Raw genomic sequence first — 22507 nt, forward strand, 5'->3', positions numbered from 1 at the left:
AGACCTGACCAAACCCTATCAGACCCGACCGAACACAACCAGATCCGACCAAATCCAACCAGTCGACCAAAATCCGATCAAAACCTAACCAGACACAACTAACCCTAACTAATCCCGACCAAACCTAACCAGACCCAACCAAACCCTATCAGACCCAACCGAACACAACCAGAGCCGACCAAACCAAATCCAACCTGACCAAAGACTAACCAGACTCGACTAAGCCCAACCAATCCGAACCAAACCTAACCAGACCCAACCAAACCCAATCAGATCCGACAGAACACAACCAGAGCCAACCAAATCCAACCCGACCAAACCCAACCAATACCGAAGAAATCCAATTACAGACCCGACCGAACAAAACCAGAGCCGACCAAATACAACCCGACCAAACCTAACCACTCGGCTAAACCCAACCAAAACCAATCACACCCGACCGAACAGAACCAGAGCCAACTAAACCCAACCAGTTGACCAAAACCAAATCCAACCCAACCAGACCCGACTAAACCTAACCAATTCCGACAAAACCTAACCAGACCCGACCAAACCCTATCAGAGCCGACCGAACACAACCAGACCCGACCAAATCCAAACAGTCAACCAAAACACGATCAAAACCTAACCAGACCCGACTAAGCCTAACCAATCCCGAACCAAACCCATTCAGACCTGACCGAACACAACCAGAGCCAACCAAATCTAACCAGACGACAAAAACCAAATCCAATCCAAAAAACTAACCAGACCCGACTAAGCGTAACCAATCCCGACCAAACCTAACCAGGCCCGATCAAACCCAATCAGACCCGACCGAACACTACCAGAGCCGACCAAATCCAACCAGTTGACCGAAACCAAATCCAAGCCGACCAAACCTAACCAGTCCTGAAAAAACCCAACCAATCCCGACCGAACCCAATCAGATCCGACCGAACAGAACCAGAGCCGACTAAACCCAACCAGTCGACCAAAACCAAATCCAACCCAACCAACACCTCACCAGACCCGGCCAAACCCAATCAGACCCAACCGAACACAACCAGAGCCGACCAAAACCAAATCCAACCCGACTGAACAGAACCAGAGCTGACCAAATCCAACCAGTCGACCAAAATCAAATCCAACCCGACCAAACCTAACCAGACCCGACTAAGCCTAACCAATCCCGACCAAACCCAATCAGTCCCGACCGAACAGAACCAGAGCCGACCAAATCCAACCAGTAAAACAAATCCAAATCAAACCCGACTAAACCTAATTAATCCCGACCACACCTAAGCAGACCCGACCAAACCCAATCAGACCCGACCAAACACAACCACAGCCGACCAAATCCAACCAGTCGACCGAAACCAAATCCAAGCCGACCAAACCTAACCAGTCCTGACTAAACCCAACCAATCCCGACCAAACCCAATCAGATTCAACCGAACAGAACCAGAGCCGACTAAACCCAACCAGTCGACCAAAACCAAATCCAACCCAACCAACCTCACCAGACCCGGCCAAACCCAATCAGACCCAACCGAACACAACCAGAGCCGACCAAATCCAACCAGTCGACCAAAACCAAATCCAACCCAAAAAACTAACCAGAGCCGACTAAACCCAACCAGTCGACCAAAACCAAATCCAACCCAACCAGACCCAACTAAACCTAACCAATCCCGACCAAACCTAACCATATCTGACCAAACCCAATCAGACCCGACCGAACACTACCAGGGCCAACCAAATCCAACGGATACCGACCAAATCCAATCAGACCCGACCAAACAGAACCAGAGAAGAACAAATCCAACCAGTCAACCAAATCCAACCCGACCAATCCTAACCAGAACCGACAAAACCTAACCAATCCCGAGCAAACCCAATCAGACCCAACCGAACCCTACCAGAGCCGACCAAATATAACCAGACCTGACTAAACCCAACCACACCAGACTAAACCCAATCAGACCCGACCGGACACAACCAGAGCCAACCAAATCCAATCAGACCCGACTAAACAGAACTAGAGCTGACCAAATCCAACCAGTCGACCAAAATCAAATCCAACCCGACCAAACCTAACCAGACCCGACTAAGCCTAACCAATCCCAATCAGACCCGACCAAACACAACCAGAGCCGACCAAATCCAACCAGTCGACCGAAACCAAATCCAAGCCGACTAAACCTAATCAGTCCTCACTAAACCCAACCAATCCCGACCAAACCCAATCAGATCCGACCGAACAGAACCAGAGCCGACAAAACCCAACCAGTCGACCAAAACCAAATCCAACCCAACCAACCTCACCAGACCCGGCCAAACCCAATCTGACCCAACCGAACACAACCAGAGCCGACCAAAACCAAATCCAACCCGACCAAACCTAACCAGAACCGACAAAACCTAACCAATCCCGACCAAACCCAATCAGACCCGACTGAACACAACCAGAGCCAACCAAATCCAACCAGTCGACCAAAACCAAATCCAACCCAAAAAACTAACCAGAGCCGACTAAACCCAACCAGTCGACCAAAACCAAATCCAACCCAACCAGACCCAACTAAACCTAACCAATCCCAACCAAACCTAACCATATCCGACCAAACCCAATCAGACCCGACCGAACACAACCAGAGCCAACCAAATCCAACCGATACCGACCAAATCCAATCAGACCCGACCAAACAGAACCAGAGCCGGCCAAATCCAACCAGTCAACAAAATCCAAATCCAACCCGACCAAACCTAACCAGAACCGACAAAACCTAACCAATCCCGACCAAACCCAATCACACCCAACTGAACACAACCAGATCAAACCAAATCCAACCGATCCCGACCAAATCCAATCAGACCCGACCACTCAGAACCAGAGCCGACCAAGTCCAACCAGTCGACCAAAACGAAACCCAACCCGATCAAAACCTAACCAGACCCTACTAAGCCTAACCAATCCCGAACAAACCTAACCAGACCCGACCAAACCCAATCGAACACAACCAGAGCCGACCAAATCCAAGCCGAACAAACCTAACCACTCGGCTAAACCCAACCGAAACCAATCAGACCCGACCGAACAGAACCAGAGCCGACTAAACCCAACCAGTCGACCAAAACCAAATCAAACCCACCCGACCCGATTAAACCTAACCAATCCAACCCAAACCTAACCAGACCTGACCAAACCCTATCAGACCCGACCGAACACAACCAGATCCGACCAAATCCAACCAGTCGACCAAAATCCGATCAAAACCTAACCAGACACAACTAACCCTAACTAATCCCGACCAAACCTAACCAGACCCAACCAAACCCTATCAGACCCAACCGAACACAACCAGAGCCGACCAAACCAAATCCAACCTGACCAAAGACTAACCAGACTCGACTAAGCCCAACCAATCCGAACCAAACCTAACCAGACCCAACCAAACCCAATCAGATCCGACAGAACACAACCAGAGCCAACCAAATCCAACCCGACCAAACCCAACCAATACCGAAGAAATCCAATTACAGACCCGACCGAACAAAACCAGAGCCGACCAAATACAACCCGACCAAACCTAACCACTCGGCTAAACCCAACCAAAACCAATCACACCCGACCGAACAGAACCAGAGCCAACTAAACCCAACCAGTCGACCAAAACCAAATCCAACCCAACCAGACCCGACTAAACCTAACCAATTCCGACAAAACCTAACCAGACCCGACCAAACCCTATCAGAGCCGACCGAACACAACCAGACCCGACCAAATCCAAACAGTCAACCAAAACACGATCAAAACCTAACCAGACCCGACTAAGCCTAACCAATCCCGAACCAAACCCATTCAGACCTGACCGAACACAACCAGAGCCAACCAAATCTAACCAGACGACAAAAACCAAATCCAATCCAAAAAACTAACCAGACCCGACTAAGCGTAACCAATCCCGACCAAACCTAACCAGGCCCGATCAAACCCAATCAGACCCGACCGAACACTACCAGAGCCGACCAAATCCAACCAGTTGACCGAAACCAAATCCAAGCCGACCAAACCTAACCAGTCCTGAAAAAACCCAACCAATCCCGACCGAACCCAATCAGATCCGACCGAACAGAACCAGAGCCGACTAAACCCAACCAGTCGACCAAAACCAAATCCAACCCAACCAACACCTCACCAGACCCGGCCAAACCCAATCAGACCCAACCGAACACAACCAGAGCCGACCAAAACCAAATCCAACCCGACCAAACCTAACCAGAACAGACAAAACCTAACCACTCCCGACCAAACCCAATCAGACAAAACTAAACACAACCAGAGCTGACCAAATCCAACCAGTCAACGAAAACCAAATCCAACCCGACCAAACCTAACCAGACTTGGCTAAATCCAACCAAACCCAATCAGACCCAACCTAACAGAACCAGAGCCGACTAAACCCAACCAGTCGACCAAAACCAAATCCAACCCAACCAGTCCTAACTAACACTAACCAATCCTGACCAAACCTCACCAGACCCGGCCAAACCCAATGAGACCCAACCGAACACAACCAGAGCCGACCAAAACCAAATCCAACCTGACCAAAGACTAACCAGACTCGACTAAGCCTAACCAATCCGAACCAAACCTAACCAGACCCAACCAAACCCAATCAGACCCGACAGAACACAACCAGAGCCAACCAAATCCAACCCGACCAAACCCAATCAATCCCGACCAAATCCAATCACAGACCCGACCGAACACAACCAGAGCCGACCAAATCCAACCAGTCGACCAAAACGAAATCCAACCCGATCAAAACCTAACCAGGCCCAACTAAGATTAACCAATCCCGAACAAACCTAACCAGACCCGACCAAACCCAATCGAACACAACCAGAGCCGATCAAATCCAACCAGTCGACCAAATCCAGCCCGAACAAACCTAACCACACGGCTAAACCCAACCGAAACCAATCAGAGCCGACTAAACCCAACCAGTCGACCAAAACCAAATCCAACCCAACCAGACCCGACTAAACCTAACCAATCCCGACCAAACCTAACCAGACCCGACCAAACCCTATCAGACCCGACCGAACCCTATCAGACCCGACCGAACACAACCAGAGCCGACCAAACCCATTCAGACCCGACCGAACACAACCAGAGCCAACCAAATCTAACCAGTCGACCAAAACGAAATCCAACCCAAAAAAACTAACTAGACCCGACTAAGCCTAACCAATCCCGACCAAACCTAACCAGGCCCGATCAAACCCAATCAGACCCGACCGAACACTACCAGAGCTGACCAAATCCAACCAGTCGACCAAAACCAAATCCAACCCGGCCAACTATAACCAGACCTGACTAAACCCAACCAATCACGACCAAACTCAATCAGACCCGACCGCACAGAACCAGAGCGGACTAAACCCAACCAATCGACCAAAACCAAATCCAACCCAACCAGAACCGACCAAACCTAATCTCACCCGACAGAACACAAGCAGAGCCGACCACATCCAACCAGTCGACCAAAACCAAATCCAACCCGACCAAACCTTACCAGACCAGACTAAACCTAAGGAATTCCGATCAAACCTAACCAGACCCGACCAAACCCAATCAGACCCGACCGGACACAACCAGAGCCAACCAAATCCAATCAGACCCGACTGAACAGAACCAGAGCTGACCAAATCCAACCAGTCGACCAAAATCAAATCCAACCCGACCAAACCTAACCATACCCGACTAATACCTCTGTCACACGGACACGGCTGAACTCCTTTCAACTCCCTTCAACCAAGGTAGCCATTACCTCGAGGGAGATACGTGCCGTGTCACACGGCAGTCCATTATGGAAGGAAGTTAAATGGAGTTTTGAAGCAAAGGAGATCGACGATCTCCATTGATGGGCGAAGGGAGTACTCTCGCTTCCAATGTGCTTTGCTTCCGAGTCATTAAATAACATATTTCTTCAATAATGTAATTTTTACTCCTAAATATATTAGTTTTTATTGCATAAAATTGTATTCTAACTCGGTTAGTTGCGTTTAATTGTCGCTACTGCACCACGTATTGCACAACGCCGCGCATGGTGTCCAGCAGAGCGAAAAAAATGGCTATGTTTAGAGCATGGCCATTGTTTTCAGCAAATGTGTGTTCTTTTATATTGATATGACTAAAGCTAATTGCATTTTGCGAGGAAAATAGTATAAAAAATATTTCAGTTTGTTTTGGACATTATTTTTTATATCTTTGTGCAAAATAAACAGCGCCTAATGGCCCCCTGTTGGCTGCTCTGAGAAGCTCGTTGCAAGCCGTGTGACACGGGGACAACTCCTTTGAGGCGAAACTCCCTGCGACTCCCTTGCGCTCCTTTAGACCAAGGAAGTTCAAGGTAGTTCCGAGTCGGCTGTGTGACAGGAATATAAGCCGAACCAATCCCGACCAAACCCAATCAGACCCGACCGAACAGAACCAGAGCCGACCAAATCCAAATCAAACCCGACTAAACCTAATTAATCCCGACCACACCTAAGCAGACCCGACTAAACCCAATCAGACCCGACCAAACACAACTAGAGCCGACCAAATCCAACCAGTCGACCGAAACCAAATCCAAGCCGACCAAACCTAACCAGTCCTGACTAAACCCAACCAATCCCGACCAAACCCAATCAGATTCGACCGAACAGAACCAGAGCCGACTAAACCCAACCAGTCGACCAAAACCAAATCCAACCCAACCAACCTCACCAGACCCGGCCAAACCCAATCAGACCCAACCGAACACAACCAGAGCCGACCAAATCCAACCAGCCGACCAAAATCAAATCCAGCCCGACCAAACCTAACCAGACCCGACTAAGCCTAACCAATCCCGACCAAAACCAATCAGACCCAACCGAACTGAACCAGAGCCGACCAAATCCAACCAGTCGACCAAAACCAAATCCAACCCGATCAAACCCGACTAAACCTAATTAATCCCGACCACACCTAAGCAGAACAGACCAAACCCAATCAGACCCGACCGAACACAACCAGAGACGACCAAATCCAACCAGTCGACCGAAACCAAATCCAAGCCGACCAAACCTAACCAACCCTGACTAAACCCAATCAATCCCGACCAAACCCAATCAGATCCGACCGAACAGAACCAGAGCCGACTAAACCCAACCAGTCAACCAAAGCCAAATCCAACCCAACCAACCTAACCAGACCCGGCTAAACCTAACAGTAATGTTTAGCTGTCTTCAGCAGGTACAGAAGCAGAAGACGATGATCTGATGATGGTCAGGAGGAGATATATATTTACAGAAGCAGAATAGTATACATAGGCAAAGTTACAGCAACAAGTCACAAGACAACTGTAACTTAAAAGAAAATGAAGACTCTCACACAGAGAAGTCACTTTACAGGCCCTTACTTTCCTACCGAGCGTTTCGGTTAAAGCCTAGGGGGTGTAAATACGTGCTAAGCACGGAGCCTCAATCTTGACTGTCAAACATGGTCTGAGGACCGCTTTTTGATATCAGACATCAACAAAGACCCAAGGGCGGTCACCTTAGGTGATCCGCCCGAAAAATGAAGCAGCCAATCAAATTATTTAAAAACATGCCACAACCCCAGTGGGTTGGGAATAATCTCGGACCCAGGTCCTTAATTACGTCAAATAAAAATACAACATTCAAAACACACTCTCTTCACTCGCTGGTCCCCAAACCCTCTCACACGGCGCCTTCTTTGCCTCCCCTCCTCAGCGTGTTTGCGACGCGACCTTGCAGCTGGCGCCTTTGTGAAAGAAACGCCGTGGGGGATCTGGAGACTAGGCCACCCCGCCGTCCCGTTCAAGGAAAAGGGGGGGCACTGTCCCAGAGCAGTGTACAGTTGCCGTTGCTCCGACCCAATGTCTCGCGACACAGCGGGAGGCTGCTGGGCTGATTGCCTACTTGGGAGGACCGAGGGTCGCGCCTATGTCGCCTTCTGCAGGACATTTAGTGAGCGCTTGTGGCAGCGCAAAAAGCTTCATTAACGGCATCTCCCGGCACCCATGCTTGGCGCCACGGCGGGAGATCGCTGAACGAGCCGGCCGTAAAGTGGTTCGCAGAAGCGTGCCGCTGTTGTTCCCGGCTGATAATTGGATGCGTCTGCCGTTCGCTTCTTGGCGACGCCTCGGGGCGAAGGGACGGAATAAACCAAGCCTCGCGCGCGCCCAAGAAGAGGGGAGAAAAGCAGAAAATAAACAGCGCTCGCTCCTTGGCCTCGGCGCATTGGGGGTTCGACCGCCAGCTCAACTCCACGTGCGAGTCGCTTTTCACTGCGGCCTTACAGTCCCTCCTAAGAGGATAAATGAGCTTGGAATCCCGTCATATCAGCCTAGTACAACAGAGGCCGCAACAACCCGCGAAGAAAACAAAACATGTAAGACACTTCGCACGTGAATGGAACACCAAATGAATCTCGCGACACAAGTTGGGTATAACACAAAACAAATCACACATTCGCATCGGCGGACCGGACAGTGTTCGTGAAAGTCCCGTGCGCGAGCAATTGGATGTCCTCATGCCAAGTTCACGCGCACTCCACCGTTCACATCACACATTGCACCGGGTACAAGGGAACATTCACGTGTCACCGAAAGGCCATGGCTCAAGCGTGTGCTTGCTCTACGCCCCAAGTCACATTGGGGACACGGGTTAACGTGTCGGCGTTAACATTGCTTGACCCTTTCCTGTGGGTCACCGTCACATTGTAGCGCTGTAGGGCCAGCGCCCATCGCGCGAGTTTTGCCCCATGAGGCATACTAGTAGTGAGATAGGAGAGGGGGTTGTGGTCAGACACCACGTTAATTTCTGCCCCGTACACAGAGGAGTCGCTGGAGAAAGATTTGATGTTGGGAAAGGTTGAGGGTCGCCGGAGAAGGGGTAGGCAGCGAACGCGATGGTTAGATGGCATTCTCGAAGCATTGCAGATGAAGCTATGTGATGTTAAGAAGATAGTGAGAGACCGGAAAGCGTGGCGTGACATGGTCCATAGGGTCACGAAGAGTCGGACACGACTGAACGCCTGAACTGAACTGAACTGAACACACAATGATCAAATTTCTTTAGTGCCCAGATAATGCCGAATGCTTCCCGCTCGATCGTAGACCAGCGGGTCCGCGTTGGCGTGAATCGGTGGCTGGCAAACGCTATCAGCCTTTCCCGTCCCTCGTCTCCCATCTGCGCCAAACAAGCCCCCGCTGCAACGTCGGACGCGTCGGTGAACAGCCAATATGGCCTTTTAATGTCGGGGGTGTTCAGCGATGCAGCTTCGCACAGAGCTGACTTGAGCCTGTCGAGCGCGTTTTGCGCTTCCTGGCTTCACGGAATCGTGTTAGGTACACGTCGCCTCGTCAAAGACGTGAGTGGTGCGGCCACCTCGGCGTATCCTTCAACATAATCGCGGTAGTAACCACGTAAGCCTAGCAGACTCCGTAGCTGTCTCTTGGTTGCGGGGGGCACGAGCCCACGAATGGCCGATATCTTTTCTGGGTCGGGCCCATGGGTTCCACCTCTCAATATGTGTCCTAGGTACTTAATGTGGGCCTGTGCGACCTGACACTTTTCCCAGCTCACTTTAAGCTTGGCGTCGTACAACAAATCAAAAATTATTTCTAAGTGCCGCAAGTGTTCAGTCCACGAGGAAGAGAAAATGGCGATGTCATCGAGGTATGCGGCCGCATAAGCCTGATGTTTCTAGAGGAGGGTGTTCATTATCCGCTGAAAAGTGGCCGCGGCGTTCTTTAGCCCGAACGGCATGACGCGCCAAGCATATTGTCCCTCGTGAGTTACGAAGGCGGTCAGATGGCTCTCCGGAGCTACTGGCACCTGCCAGTATCCAGGTCGCAAGTCGATAAGAGTGATATACCAGCGCGGCCCACCCTCATGATGAGCTCTTTAGGGGGTGACATTGGAAAGGCATCCGAGCGTGTCGCTGTGTGTAAAGCGCAATAGTCAACACACATGCGCACCGATCCATCCTTACCCACGCATACAACGGGATGGGCGCACTCGCTTTCCACCAGATACACCAGCCCGAGGTCTAGCAACTCGTTTACCCGGCGGCTCACCTCACTCCTTAATAACTCCGGCGCGCGATATGGGAAAGTGCGTTTGAGCTGGTGGCCTTCGTGCAGCTCTATCTTATGTGCCCCAACTCGTGCGACTCCCGGCGTTTCGCTGAACAAATCAGCGTAAGCGGCAAACACCTCCGAGATCTCGAGGCGGTCCCGAGTAGGTAGGTGTGCGAGTTTCTCCGCATCTATCAGACAACCACCACATCTCAGGCACAGACCGAGGGATGTACCCGATTTCACCAAACTCCTCGTCTTCCTCGAAAACTACTCCGCCATGGCTGACACGTGCGTAGTAGGGTCGCAGCCTGTTCGCATGCACTATCTCTGTAGCCTTTTTCCCTTGTCGATTCTGTACGAGTTCTGCCTCTCTTGCGCGGTTACGACGAATGGACCGAGCCATTTGGGGGCCATTTTACTGCCAGGGTCTGTGTCAAAGAGCAATACCTGGTCTCCGACGACAAACGTCTTGCTCCGTGCGCGCCTGTTCTACGCCTGCGCGTAACTTCCCTGACGTGCGCTCTCCGTCAAACCCGCTACTTCTAGCTGCTCGCGTAGCTGTCGCAAATACTTCGCGGGTTCTTCCCTGAGTGTGTTCGGGAGGGGTTGCTGGCCTGTCCATGTTCGCTGCAGAATTGCCAGTGGTCCGATAGGGTTTCTACCGAATAAGAGCCGGAACGGCGCCACACCTGTAGTGTCATGGGGGACTTCCCTGTACGGCCAGAGAACGAACGGGACCAGTCTATCCCAGTTCTTGGGATCTTTCTCAATAACATGGAACATGTTCTTCAAAACGCGGTTCCACCTTTCCACTGTCCCGTTGCTCTCCGGATGCTCAGGAGTCGAAAAACGCGGTGCGCATCCCAGTCTTGCTAACATCTCACGCGTCAGCTGCGCCGTGAAGTTCGTTCCCTGATCTGAACAGACTACCTCAGGTATGCCAGTGCGGCTGAAAATTGTAAGCAAGGCGTCGCATGTTGCCCTAGCGGTTAGGGATCGCAAACAGACTACCTCCGGCCACCGCGTGCACGAGTCAACGAGGCAGAGAGCGTACCTATGACCCCTGCTCGACAGAACATCGAGCGGCCCGATTATATCGACATTTACGACCTGAAACGGATGGTCGGGTCTGGTGAGAGGTGTGATGCGGACCCTTTCTTTAATTCGCCTGCCTGAGCGGACTTGACAGCCATGACATGTCCTGCAGTGTCGCTTTACGTCCCCTTCTAAGCCTGGCCAGAAAAAGTTGTACTTAATTCTGGTCTTTGTCTTCCGTGGCCCCAAATGGCCTCCCCAAAGGGACTCATGCGCAAGGCAGAGTACCTCCTCACGCCTGCTAAGGGGGAGCAAAAGCTGCTTCACTTTGCTACCGGAGATCGAGTCCCAGTGATACAACAAGCTGTCTGAAACAAACATGCCTGCCTTCCCTTCCTTTGCGTTAGCCCACACTTTCTTTAAGGTTTCGTCTCATACTTGGTCGGATCTGAATACCTGGCACTGTTTTAGGGCTGCGTCCGCATCATCCTGGATCGAGATTACATCTTCCTTCTCGCTTTCTTCCAGATCTACTTCACAGGGCTGTTCCGTCGCCACACCCTGCTCACCACTCATTAGTTTGTCTGGCTCAGGTCCCGCCGCTTGCTCCTCGTGTGATGTACAGCTCAGCTTTGCGCTCTGCTCTGCCACGGTGACAGACGAGTCAACTGCTTCAGACAGAGGGCAGGCCTTATTCATAACAAGTGCCTCGTAGTGACTGTCTATCTCCGAAAGCAGTTCCCAATCCTCCCTGGAGAGCAAACAATCCACTCCCTCCGCCAGCTTATCAGAAAGCGTGCATACAATGTCTACTGCCTCAGGCCCTGCTATGTGTGCGGTGGGCCGCCTGATGCTTACCGCAAGAGTGACCAGTTTTGCGTTAACCGTCTCCCCAAAAGCCAAAACTAGCTTTATCGAGCCGGATGGCTCCCGACATATACTTGGCACGAGGCCTTCCCTAACCACGGTTATCTCGCTACCGGTATCAAATATAGCTGTCGCCGGTATCCCTGCGCACTCAATCTCCACCTGCTGTAGCTTCGATTTGCGTACCTCGTCGAATGACTGGGGCGTTTTCATCTCTGCTACTAGGGTTGTCTGGGAGGTTACTGACGCTGGTGTTTCGCATGCCTCTACGTTGGCTACAGCTACCTTTTGAGCTCGAGCGCGTTTCTCCTTCTGCACGTTTTGTGAAGCGCGAGGGCATTCCTTGGCTCGGTGGCCAGATGCGCGGCACTCGTAACACTGAATTGGCCGTTTGCTACCATTGTTCGCCGCTTGCGGGGGTCCCTTCGGTTTTTCCGCATACACAACAATTTGTTTCGCTGCGTGCCCCTTGCCCTTAATCTGTTCGAACGTTTGGAGAACGTTGGATATTTCATCCGGTTTTGACCACCTCTCCTCCTCACGAAGACGCACATACTCTGAGCCCTCAGGGCTCAAGCTACCTTTTATGCGACCTGCGATGATCGCATAAAAGGTAGCTTCCCGGCTTTTTTTCTTTTTTTTTTTTTGTTTTTCGAATTTAAGCGCCCGAGGGAGCACTACAGACGGGTTAGCAGAGCCTCTTCCAAATGCACACCCCTGAAAGAGCCGGGCGCCAGGCCGGGGGACGCTTGTACCCAATTTTACCGGTGGGTGTCCGGCGGCGGGTTTCGAACTGACCACCTCCCGCAGCAGAGACGGGCGCCCAAACCACTCGGCCACGACTACGTCCCGTGACCGAAGGTAGTACTGAAAGTACATCTTAGTGCGCGAGGTGAACTGCGCCCAAGTTTCATCGCGGCGTTTCGTCGCGCGCTCAAAGCATTCGAGGTATTCTGAGGGGTTAAGCTTCAGCTCCTTTAAAACGGCTCTTTTTACCGACTCGTAGCTGCCACACTCAACATCCCCGAGGTTACGGAGAAGGTACCTGACACGCTCAGCTAGTGCTGGCATGATTAACTGAACGCGGCTTTCGTTTGGCACCTTGTACGTCGTGAAAATTCTCTCGACTTCCCCGAGCCATACCGGCACGTCCGCGTCACACGGCAGCTTCAGTCCCTTAAGGACTTTAGCGCATTGGGAGACTGGATCGGGCCCCATTCGACGCTGATCGTCAATGTCTGACCTTACAGACGTCTGCCCGCTTCCCGCTATCGCCATTGCAACTGCTGGATCTAGCCCAAGTTTCTGTAACTAGGCGTTCCTGTGAAAAAATTTTCAATTTTTCCAGCTCAAAATCTAGTTCCATGCGGCGAATTGCAACCGCATCGGATACCGACATCTCCGCTACTTCACGTAGCGCTCCTGCTACAGGCTGAGTTGTCGTTTGCTGCGACTGCTCGCCGTCATCTGTTATATCTCCCCGTCTCTCGCCATCATGCTCCGTGTTAAAACCATATGCCACTTTACACTTGAGCCATAGCCACTTCAACAAAGCACAAGAAATCCAGCTTACCCGTGCTGGTGTCGCCAGTTGGGGCCTCCGTCCCTTGGTGCCGCAGCCTCGTCGGAGTCCTTCCCCACAACGCTGCCTCTGGTTGGGGCCTGGATCACCTTGCTGCTTCTGGCTGGACGTGCAGACACTTGTTGCCTAGTGGGTTCCCAGGGCCCGGGTGCTCTGGGTGATGCTCGTTGTCGCTGGTTGGCGAACGCTGTTGTGCTGCGCCAGTGATGTTTTAGCTGTCTTCGGCAGGTACAGAAGCAGAAGCCGATGATCTGATGATGGTCAGGAGGAGATATATATTTACAGAAGCAGAAAAGTATACATAGGTAAAGTTACAGCAACAAGTCACACGCACAACTGTAACTTAAAAGAAAATCAAGACTCTCACACAGAGAAGTCACTTTACAGGCCCTTACTTTCCTACCGAGCATTTCGGTTAAAGCCTAGGGGGTGTAAATACGTGCTAAGCATGGAGCCTCAATCTTGACTGTCGAACATGATCCGAGGACCGCTTTTTGATACCAGACATCAAAAAAGACCCAAGGGCGGTCACCTTATGTGATCCGCCCCGAAAATAAAGCAGCCAATCAAATTATTTAAAAACATGCCACAACCCCAGTGGGTTGGGAATAATCTCAAACCCAGGTCCTTAATTACGTCAAATAAAAATACAACATTCAAAACACATACTCTCTCCACTCGCTTGTCCCCAAACCCTCTCACACGGCACCTGTCTTTGCCTCCCCTCAGCGTGTTTGCGACGCGACCTTGCAGCTGGCGCCTTTGTGAAAGAAACGCCGCGGGGGATCTGGAGTCTAGGCCACCCCACCGTCCCATTCGAGGAAAAGGGGGGGGGCACTGTCCCAGAGCAGTGTAGTCGCCGTTGCTCGGACCCAATGTCTCGCGACACAGCGGGAGGCGGCTGGGCTGATTGCCTACTTGGGAGGGCCGAGGGTCGCGCCTATTGTCGCCTTCTGCAGGACATTTAGTAAGCGCTTGTGGCAGCGCAGAAAGCTTCATTAACGGCGTCTCCCGGCACCCATGCTTGGCGCCACGGCGGGAGATCGCTGAACGAGCCGGCCGTAAAGTGGTTCGCAGAAGCGTGCCGCTGTTGTTCCCGGCTGGTAATTTGATGCGTCTGCCGTTCGCTTCTTGGCGACGCCTCGGGGCGAAGGGACGGAACCAAGCCTCGCGCGTGCCCGCACCCAAGAAGAGGGGAGAAAAAGGAAAAAACAACAGCGCTCGCTCCTTGGCCTCAGGGCGTGGGGAGTTCGACCGCCAGCTCGACACCACGTGCGAGTCGCTTTTCACTGCAGCCTTACACTAACAAATCCCGACCAAACCTAACCAGACCTGACCAAACCCAATCAGACCGGACCGAACAAAAGCAGAGCCGACCAAATCCAACCCGATCAAAACCTAACCAGACGCGACTAAGCCTAACCAATTCCGGCCAAACCTAACCAGACCTAGCCGAACACAACCAGAGCCGACCAACTCTAACCAGTCGAACAAAACCAAATCCAACCCCACCAAACCTAACCAGACTAAACCCAACCAATCCCGACCAAACCCAATCACACCGAAACGAACAGAACCAGAGCCGACCAAATCCAACCAGACAACCAAAACCAAATACAACCCAACCAAACCTAACCAGACCCAACTAAACCCAACTAATCCCGACCAAACCCAATCAGACCCGACCGAACAGAACCAGAGCCGACCAAATCCAACCAGTCGACCAAAGCCAAATCCAACCCGGTCAAAACCTAACCAGACCCGACTAAGCCTAACCAATCCCAACCAAACCTAACCAGACCCGACCAATCCCAATCGAACACAACCAGAGCTGACCAAATCCAACCAGTCGACCAAAACCAAATCCAACCTGATCAAAACCTAACCAGACTCGACAAAGCCTAACCAATCCGGACAAAACCTAACCAGACCCAACCAAACCCAATCAGACCCGACCAAACACAACCAGAGCCAACCAAATCCAACCAATACCGACCAAATCCAATCAGACCCGACTGAACAGAACCAGAGCCGATGAAATCCAGCCAGTCAACCAAAACCAAACCCAACCCGACCAAACCTAACCAGACCAGACTAAACCTAACGAATCCCGACCAAACCCAATTAAACCCAATCAGACCCGACCGAACACAACCAGAGCCGACCATATCCAACCAGTCAACCAAAAACCAAATCCAACCCAACCAAACCTAACCAGACTCGACAAAACCCAACCAATCCCGACCAAACCCAATTAGACCCGACCGAACAGAACCAGAGCCGACCAAAGCCAAATCCAACCCAATCAATACCTAACCAGACGCGACTAAGCCTAACCAATCCAATCCAAACCTAACCAGACCCGACCGAACACTACCAGAGCTGACCAACTCTAACCAGTCGACCAAATCCAACCCCACCAAACCTAACCAGACAACCCAAGCAATCCCGACCAAACCAAATCACACCGAACCGAACAGAACCAGAGCAGACCAAATCCAACCAGTCGACCAAAACCAAATCCAATCCGGCCAAACCCAACCAATACCGACCAAATCCAATCAGACCCGACTGAACAGAACCAGAGCCGATCAAATCCAACCAGTCGACCAAAATCAAATCCAACCCGACCAAACCTAACCAGACCAGATAAACCTACCAAACCCAATCAGACCCGACCGAACAGAACCAGAGCCGACCAAATCCAACCAGTCGACCAAAATCAAATCCAACCTGACCAAACCTAACCAGACCAGACTAAACCTAACCAAACCCAATCAGACCCGACCGAACAGAACCAGAGCCGACCAAATCCAACTAGTAGACCAAAACCAAATCAAACCCGACTAAACCTAACCAATCCCGACCAAACATAAGCAGACCCGACCAAACCCAATCAGACCCGACCGAACACAACCAAAGCCGACCAAATCAAACGTCGACCGAAACCAAATCCAAGCCGACCGAACCTAACCAGTCCTGACTAAACCCAACCATGCCCGACCAAACTCAATCAGACCCGACCGAACAGAACCAGAGCCGACTAAACCCAACCAGTCGACCAAAACCAAATCCAACCCAACCAACCTAACCAGACCCGACTAAACCTAACCAATCCCGACCAAACCCTATCAGACCCGACCGAACACAAGCAGAGCCGACCAAATCCAACCAGTCGACCAAAACCAAATCCAACCCGATCAAAGCCTAACCAGACGCGACTAAGCCTACCCAATCCCGACCAAACCTAACCAGACCCGACCGAACACAAGCAGAGCCGACCAACTCTAACCAGTCGACCAAAACCAAATCCAACCCCACCTAACCTAACCAGACTAAACCCAACCAATCCCGACCAAGCCCAATCACACCGAACGGAGCAGAACCAGAGCCGACCAAATCCAACCAGTCAACCAAAACCAAATCCAACCCGAACAAACCTAACCAGACCCGACTATACCTAACCAATACCCGACCAAACCCAATCAGGCCCAACCGAACCAAATCCTACCCAACCAAACTAATGTAGTAATCCCGATCGCCATCAGCTCACGTGGCAACCCGAAGAGATAGACGAAGTCTTACCAGAACGGCCCTACATTTTATGCTCCACCTCCTTTCATGGCCCCACAATCTCCGAACCCTCGACCGCGACGCCGCATTACGAACCCATGGCGAACCGCCAACAATCGCCCGATTTGCTATGCTTGCGGGCTCCCGGGTCACGTCGCTCGCTTTTGCCGTCAGCGCCCGCTTCATCCTGAGAACACAGTCTGTCAGTTCCACTACGATCCCGAGCCTCCCTTGAGCAACGTCTTCTGGATCGTCTCCACCTCGGGCTCAGTATTCGACACGCCGTTCACCTTCGCCTCGCCGACGTTCCATTTCGCCGATGCTCCGGCGACAGGGCCCTACGCAAGGGGAAAACTAAATGCCGCAGTTCTGGAGGCAAGAACTGCGCGTTTGATGAGCTCGTTAAGTCCGCCTTCTCCCGCCAACGTCATTGAAGTGTTCGTAGAAGGTTCTTGCGCTGGTGGATACAGGTGCTGCCATTTCCGTAATTAGTGATGCCCTTTGCCACAAAATTCGCAAGGTCACGACGCCGCTTTCTGCCTTTTCACTTCGTACGGCCAGTTCAGAGCGCATCACCCCTGTGGCAGCATGCACGGCACGAGTTTGCATCAAAGACATTACGTATCTCGTCAAGATGTTGGTGCTTTACGCCTGCTTCCACATCATCCTCGGCTATGACTTTCTGTCGACTCACAGTGCTGTGATTGATTGTGCCCGTGCAGAAGTTGAGCTTTCCCCTGTGTGTAATGTTTCCCTGTGTGACCCGCCTGTGCGCCCTGCTAAACTCCTTGTAGCTGCAGACACAGACATTCCTCCCTTTTCTTCTGTTCTTGTTCCCCTTATTTCGACATCTGCCCTCCCTAGTCCTGTTCTCTTTACGCCCAAACTCGCCTCAACCCACCATAACCGCTTCCTTCTTCCTTTCGCCGTTCTAACGATTTCTGATGGCAGCTGTGTCATCTATGCTTCAACCCTTTTCCCTGCCCGATGGTTCTTCACGGGGAGTGCCTCGGCTACATTGAAGAGCTGGACCCTGATCGCACTTACATGTTCTCCGAACCTGAAGTTTTTCCTCACGTCGCTGCCCTAACGTCTTGTGCTGCTACGAGTGATGAGCTTCCTGTCGACGCCCTTCATCGCGCTATCGCGACCGACCTTCCGTCCGCCCAACGGGACAAAATAGTCACCCTCCTTCAGCGCTTCAGTGCATCTTTTGACGTGTCCCAGCCTTCCTTGGGCAGCGCCTTGACCGTATCTCATGCAATCGACACTGGTCCTCATGCTCCCGAGGCAGCGACCATATCGCGTGTCGCCCACTGAGCGCCGCGTCATTCGTGACAATGTCGCCGATATGCTACAACGGGGCATCATACGACCATCTCATAGCCCTAGGGCCTCTCCCGTAGTGTTGGTGACGAAGAAAGATGGCACGATCCGCTTCTGTATGGACTACCGGCGTCTGAATAAGATAACCCGCAAAGATGTTTACCCACTACCACGAATTGACGACGCGCTAGATTGTTTGCAAGGAGCGGAGTTTTTCATCGCTAGATTTGCGCTCTGGCTATTGGCAAGTACCGATGGCTTCCGCTGACCGCCCGAAAACAGCCTTCATCACTCCCGATGGCTTGTATGAATTCAAAGTGATGCCATTCGGACTGTGCAACGCCCCCGCCCCCTTCGAAAGAATGATGGATAACATTCTCAGTGGGCTCAAATGGGAAATGTGTCTTTGTTATCTAGACGACGTTGTCGTTTTCTCGAAAGATTTCCCTTCCCACCTTCTGCACCTTCAGTGTGTCCTTATGTGCCTTACTGAAGCCGGCCTACAGCTCAACTTAAAGAAATGTCACTTTGCCGCTACCAAGCTCACAATACTCGGTCATGTCATATCCAAGGATGGCATTCTACCGGATCCTACCAAACTTCGTGCCGTCGCAGACTTCCCCACGCCCACAACTTTGAAAGAACTTCGCATTTTTGTCAGTCTATGTTCGTATTTCCGCCGTTTTATCCGCAACTTCGCCAGTATCATCGCCCCTTTAACGCAACTTCTCGCCGGAGGCCCGAACCTCTCCTCTTGGTCACCAGCCTGTGATACTGCGTTCAGTACACTACGCCGTCTACTGGTCTCTCCCCCTATACTCCGCCATTTTGACCCTGCCTGCTCGACCGAAATACACTGATGCGAGCGGCGTAGGTCTGGGTGCTGTTCTTGCTCAACGGAAACCTGGATATTCCGAGTATGTCGTCGCGTACGCGAGTCGTACCCTCACGAAAGCGGAATCCAACTATTCTGTGACCGAAAACGAGTGTCTGGCCATCATATGGGCCATTACCAAGTTTCGTCCTTATATTTACGGTCGTCCATTCTACGTTGTTACCGACCACCATGCACTCTGTTGGCTATCCTCCCACAAAGACCCCTCTGGCCGCCTCGCCCGCTGGGCGTTACGACTTCAAGGAGTACGATATCCACGTCATCTATCGATCTGGACGCAAGCACACCGACGCTGATGCCCTTTCCCGTTCACTGCTTCCTAACGACTCGACGGCTGGCTTCGTTTGTGCCTACGATAAGTCGCCGCTCAACATTACCAATATTAAATCTGAGCAGCAGAAGGATCCATGGATATCTTCCCTCTTAACATTCCTGTCTACGCCCGCAGAGCTGTCTCCGTCACGTGCACTTCGTCGTCAGGCCCACCACTTCGCCACTCGTGGACTTTTATACCGCCGCAATTACCATCCTACAGGGCGAAAGTGGCTTCTCGTGATTCCGCGCACGGCCGCTCGATGGAAGCGCACTAGGTGCGGCCTGCTACATCGCCCGAAACCGGCGGGTGGCGCCTACTTCCAGTCGCCACCGCCGCGGCGCCACCGTTCGGGGACAGCCGCGCGCGGAGAGCTGCGCCTGGCTGCGCTTTGAGGGAGGCGTCGGCGTAGTAGAAGCGCTTTATTTTAACAATATAAGAGCTCTGTTTCACACAATTTGGCAGCAAGAATTAGTATATTGCCGCATAGAAGACGACGCCAAAGATGATGACTGGGCCCCACAAGCGCAAGCCTGGAAGAGAAGGAAGTTGGAGCGCAAGACTCGTCCAGGTTGATTTATTAAACCCGTCCTATCTTTGGGTCCTCCTTGGCGTTCAATCGAGACGTGACACTGGTGGAGCGCGCTGGGGTATGCATAAGACTCCTTCCGGCAGTCCACAGCGAATCCCAGACGTCGACACGCCTGTACATCGCGCTAGCCGCCGCCTTCTAGGCCTAGCCCCGGAGTACAACCATCTGCCAAGCTACTCTTCAAACGACCAAGTCCATCAGGTCTCCCAAGCCATGGCACATCCCAACCCTACGCCGGTGACTCTTCAGAACACCAAGGTGCCAGAGTGCTTTCGCGGGGAAGCGTTTGAAGATGTCGAGGACTGGCTTGACCAGTTTGAGCGAGTGGCCAAGATTAATCAGTGGAGCGAAGATCACAAGCTTTGCAATGTTTATTTTGCCCTTCAGGATAATGCTAGAACGTGGTTTGAAAACCACGAGGCCAGCTTATCCACATGGAACGACTTCCGCCGCCAGCTTGTAGACACCTTTGCGAGAACTGATCGACGCGACAATGCGCTGCGCCTGCTTGAAGTGCGTGTCCAGAAGCCGAATGAGAGCGTGGCTATGTTTGCGGAAGACATGGCTCGCCTTTTTCGCCGTGCCGACCCTGATATGAGTGAGCCAAAGAAGTTACGGCATCTCATGCACGGTGTCAAAGAACAGGTGTTTGCCGGCTTAGTACGCAACCCACCTAAAACCGTGAGTGAGTTCATTAAGGACGCTACGGCTATAGAGCGAGCCCTCCAAGATCGGTGCCGCCAGTACAACCGACCAGCCAGCTGTGCCCCGACGACTGCGGCGGCGCTGACTGCAACAGATCAGACCACTCTTCGAGACATGATTAGAGAAATTGTCCTTGAGGAGTTGCAGCGAATTTCGGTTACGAAAGCTCAGTCGTCAGAGGCCCTCGTGCAGGCTGTAAGGAATGAAATTCGGTGCTCCCTAACACCGTCTGCCCAGTGCAACGAGTTTCATCCAGTCGACAACGCGGCAGTCATTTCCGAACCACCATACCGCGTTCCACAACCGGTCAACTACACGGCCAACATTCCTGCACCTTATCACGAGCCGCAATCTGAGAGCTACGCCGCGGTCCTACGTCGCCCGCCTCCAGACCACGCCTCACCGAGCGCACCAAGCCGTCAGGAGACGCGATTCTTCCAGGGGCCTCAGTGGGCGCCTTCCAGGTGCTCTCAACTACGCCGAACGGACAGGTGGCGCAGTTATGACAGCCGGCCACTCTGTTTCTACTGCGGACAACCTGGCCACGTATATCGGTACTGCCGTTACCGCGAAGAGGGGCAGGCCTTTCTGTCTGCTTCTGCTCGCCGCCGCTTCGACGCTGACACTGCCCAAACCGAGGACGGCCTTCCGGTCAGCAGGGAAACCGAATCCCCGGGCTTCCGCCGCCGCTCCTCCCCATCGCCACAGCGTTATTCTCCGCCGATGCGTCGTGGCAATGCTGACGTTGGCGGACGGCGGTCCCCTAGCCCTCACCGGGGAAACTAACAGCCGCAACCTCACGAGGGGAGGTTGCACACAGTCTAAAAGTGTCAAAACCCTCACCACCGCCGCAACAGCCGACAGCCCGTGCTTCTGACGCTGCCGTTAGTATTGACATTGCCGCACTACCGCCGAAAATGCCGCCTACATTACCACCGAAAATGCCGCATCAGATGAGCAGCCCCGACGACGAAGCTGATACCGCTGACCTTGCCGCACTTCCGCCGAAAATGCCGAAAGAGACGAGCAACCCAGATAACGTTGTTAGCGCTGACCTCGCCGTTTCCATTGATGGGCTGGAGGTACATGCTCTGGTGGATACCGGGGCGGATTTTTCAATTATTAGCCAGAAACTGGCTGACACGCTGCGCAAAGTAAAAACCGAATGGACTGGGCCAGTAATAAGAAGTGCTGGGGGCCAGCTACTGGCACCGACAGGGAAGTGCACTGCCCGGATAGGAATAGGAAACGCGGTGTTTGTTGGCAGCTTCGTTATTCTCCCTGACTGTTGCAAAGATCTCATCTTGGGCATGGACTTTCTGCGTCTTCATGGGGCTGTAATCAGCATTCGTGACAGCGTCGTTGCCTTCACCAACAATCATGAAGACCTTGGTGTTGCGGAAGTACCACTGATGCCCTTACGCGTCGCCAATGAGACAGTGACATTAACTCCACGATCATGCTCTCTTGTTGAAGTGAAGTGCGACATGGCGCA

The 22507-nt window shown here is 52.3% G+C and overlaps 1 protein-coding gene across 2 annotated transcripts in view; it reads right to left on the reverse strand.

Moving 5' to 3' along the window:
- Positions 1 to 13182: 13182 nt before the first annotated feature.
- The window catches only part of LOC146172628 (uncharacterized), an 84150-nt gene continuing 74825 nt past the window's right edge, over positions 13183 to 22507 (reverse strand). For both annotated transcript variants that reach the window (XM_084584032.1, XM_084584031.1), the window contains one exon: positions 13183 to 13859. In XM_084584032.1, the coding sequence (XP_084440158.1) occupies positions 13735 to 13859 (125 nt within the window). In that variant the 3' untranslated portion in view covers positions 13183 to 13734. The remainder of the gene's footprint in view (positions 13860 to 22507) is intronic.

This window comes from Amblyomma maculatum, chromosome 11 (genome assembly GCF_055883805.1).
Source record: "Amblyomma maculatum isolate TAMU_Amacu chromosome 11, ASM5588380v1, whole genome shotgun sequence".
Taxonomy (NCBI): Eukaryota; Metazoa; Arthropoda; class Arachnida; order Ixodida; family Ixodidae; genus Amblyomma; species Amblyomma maculatum.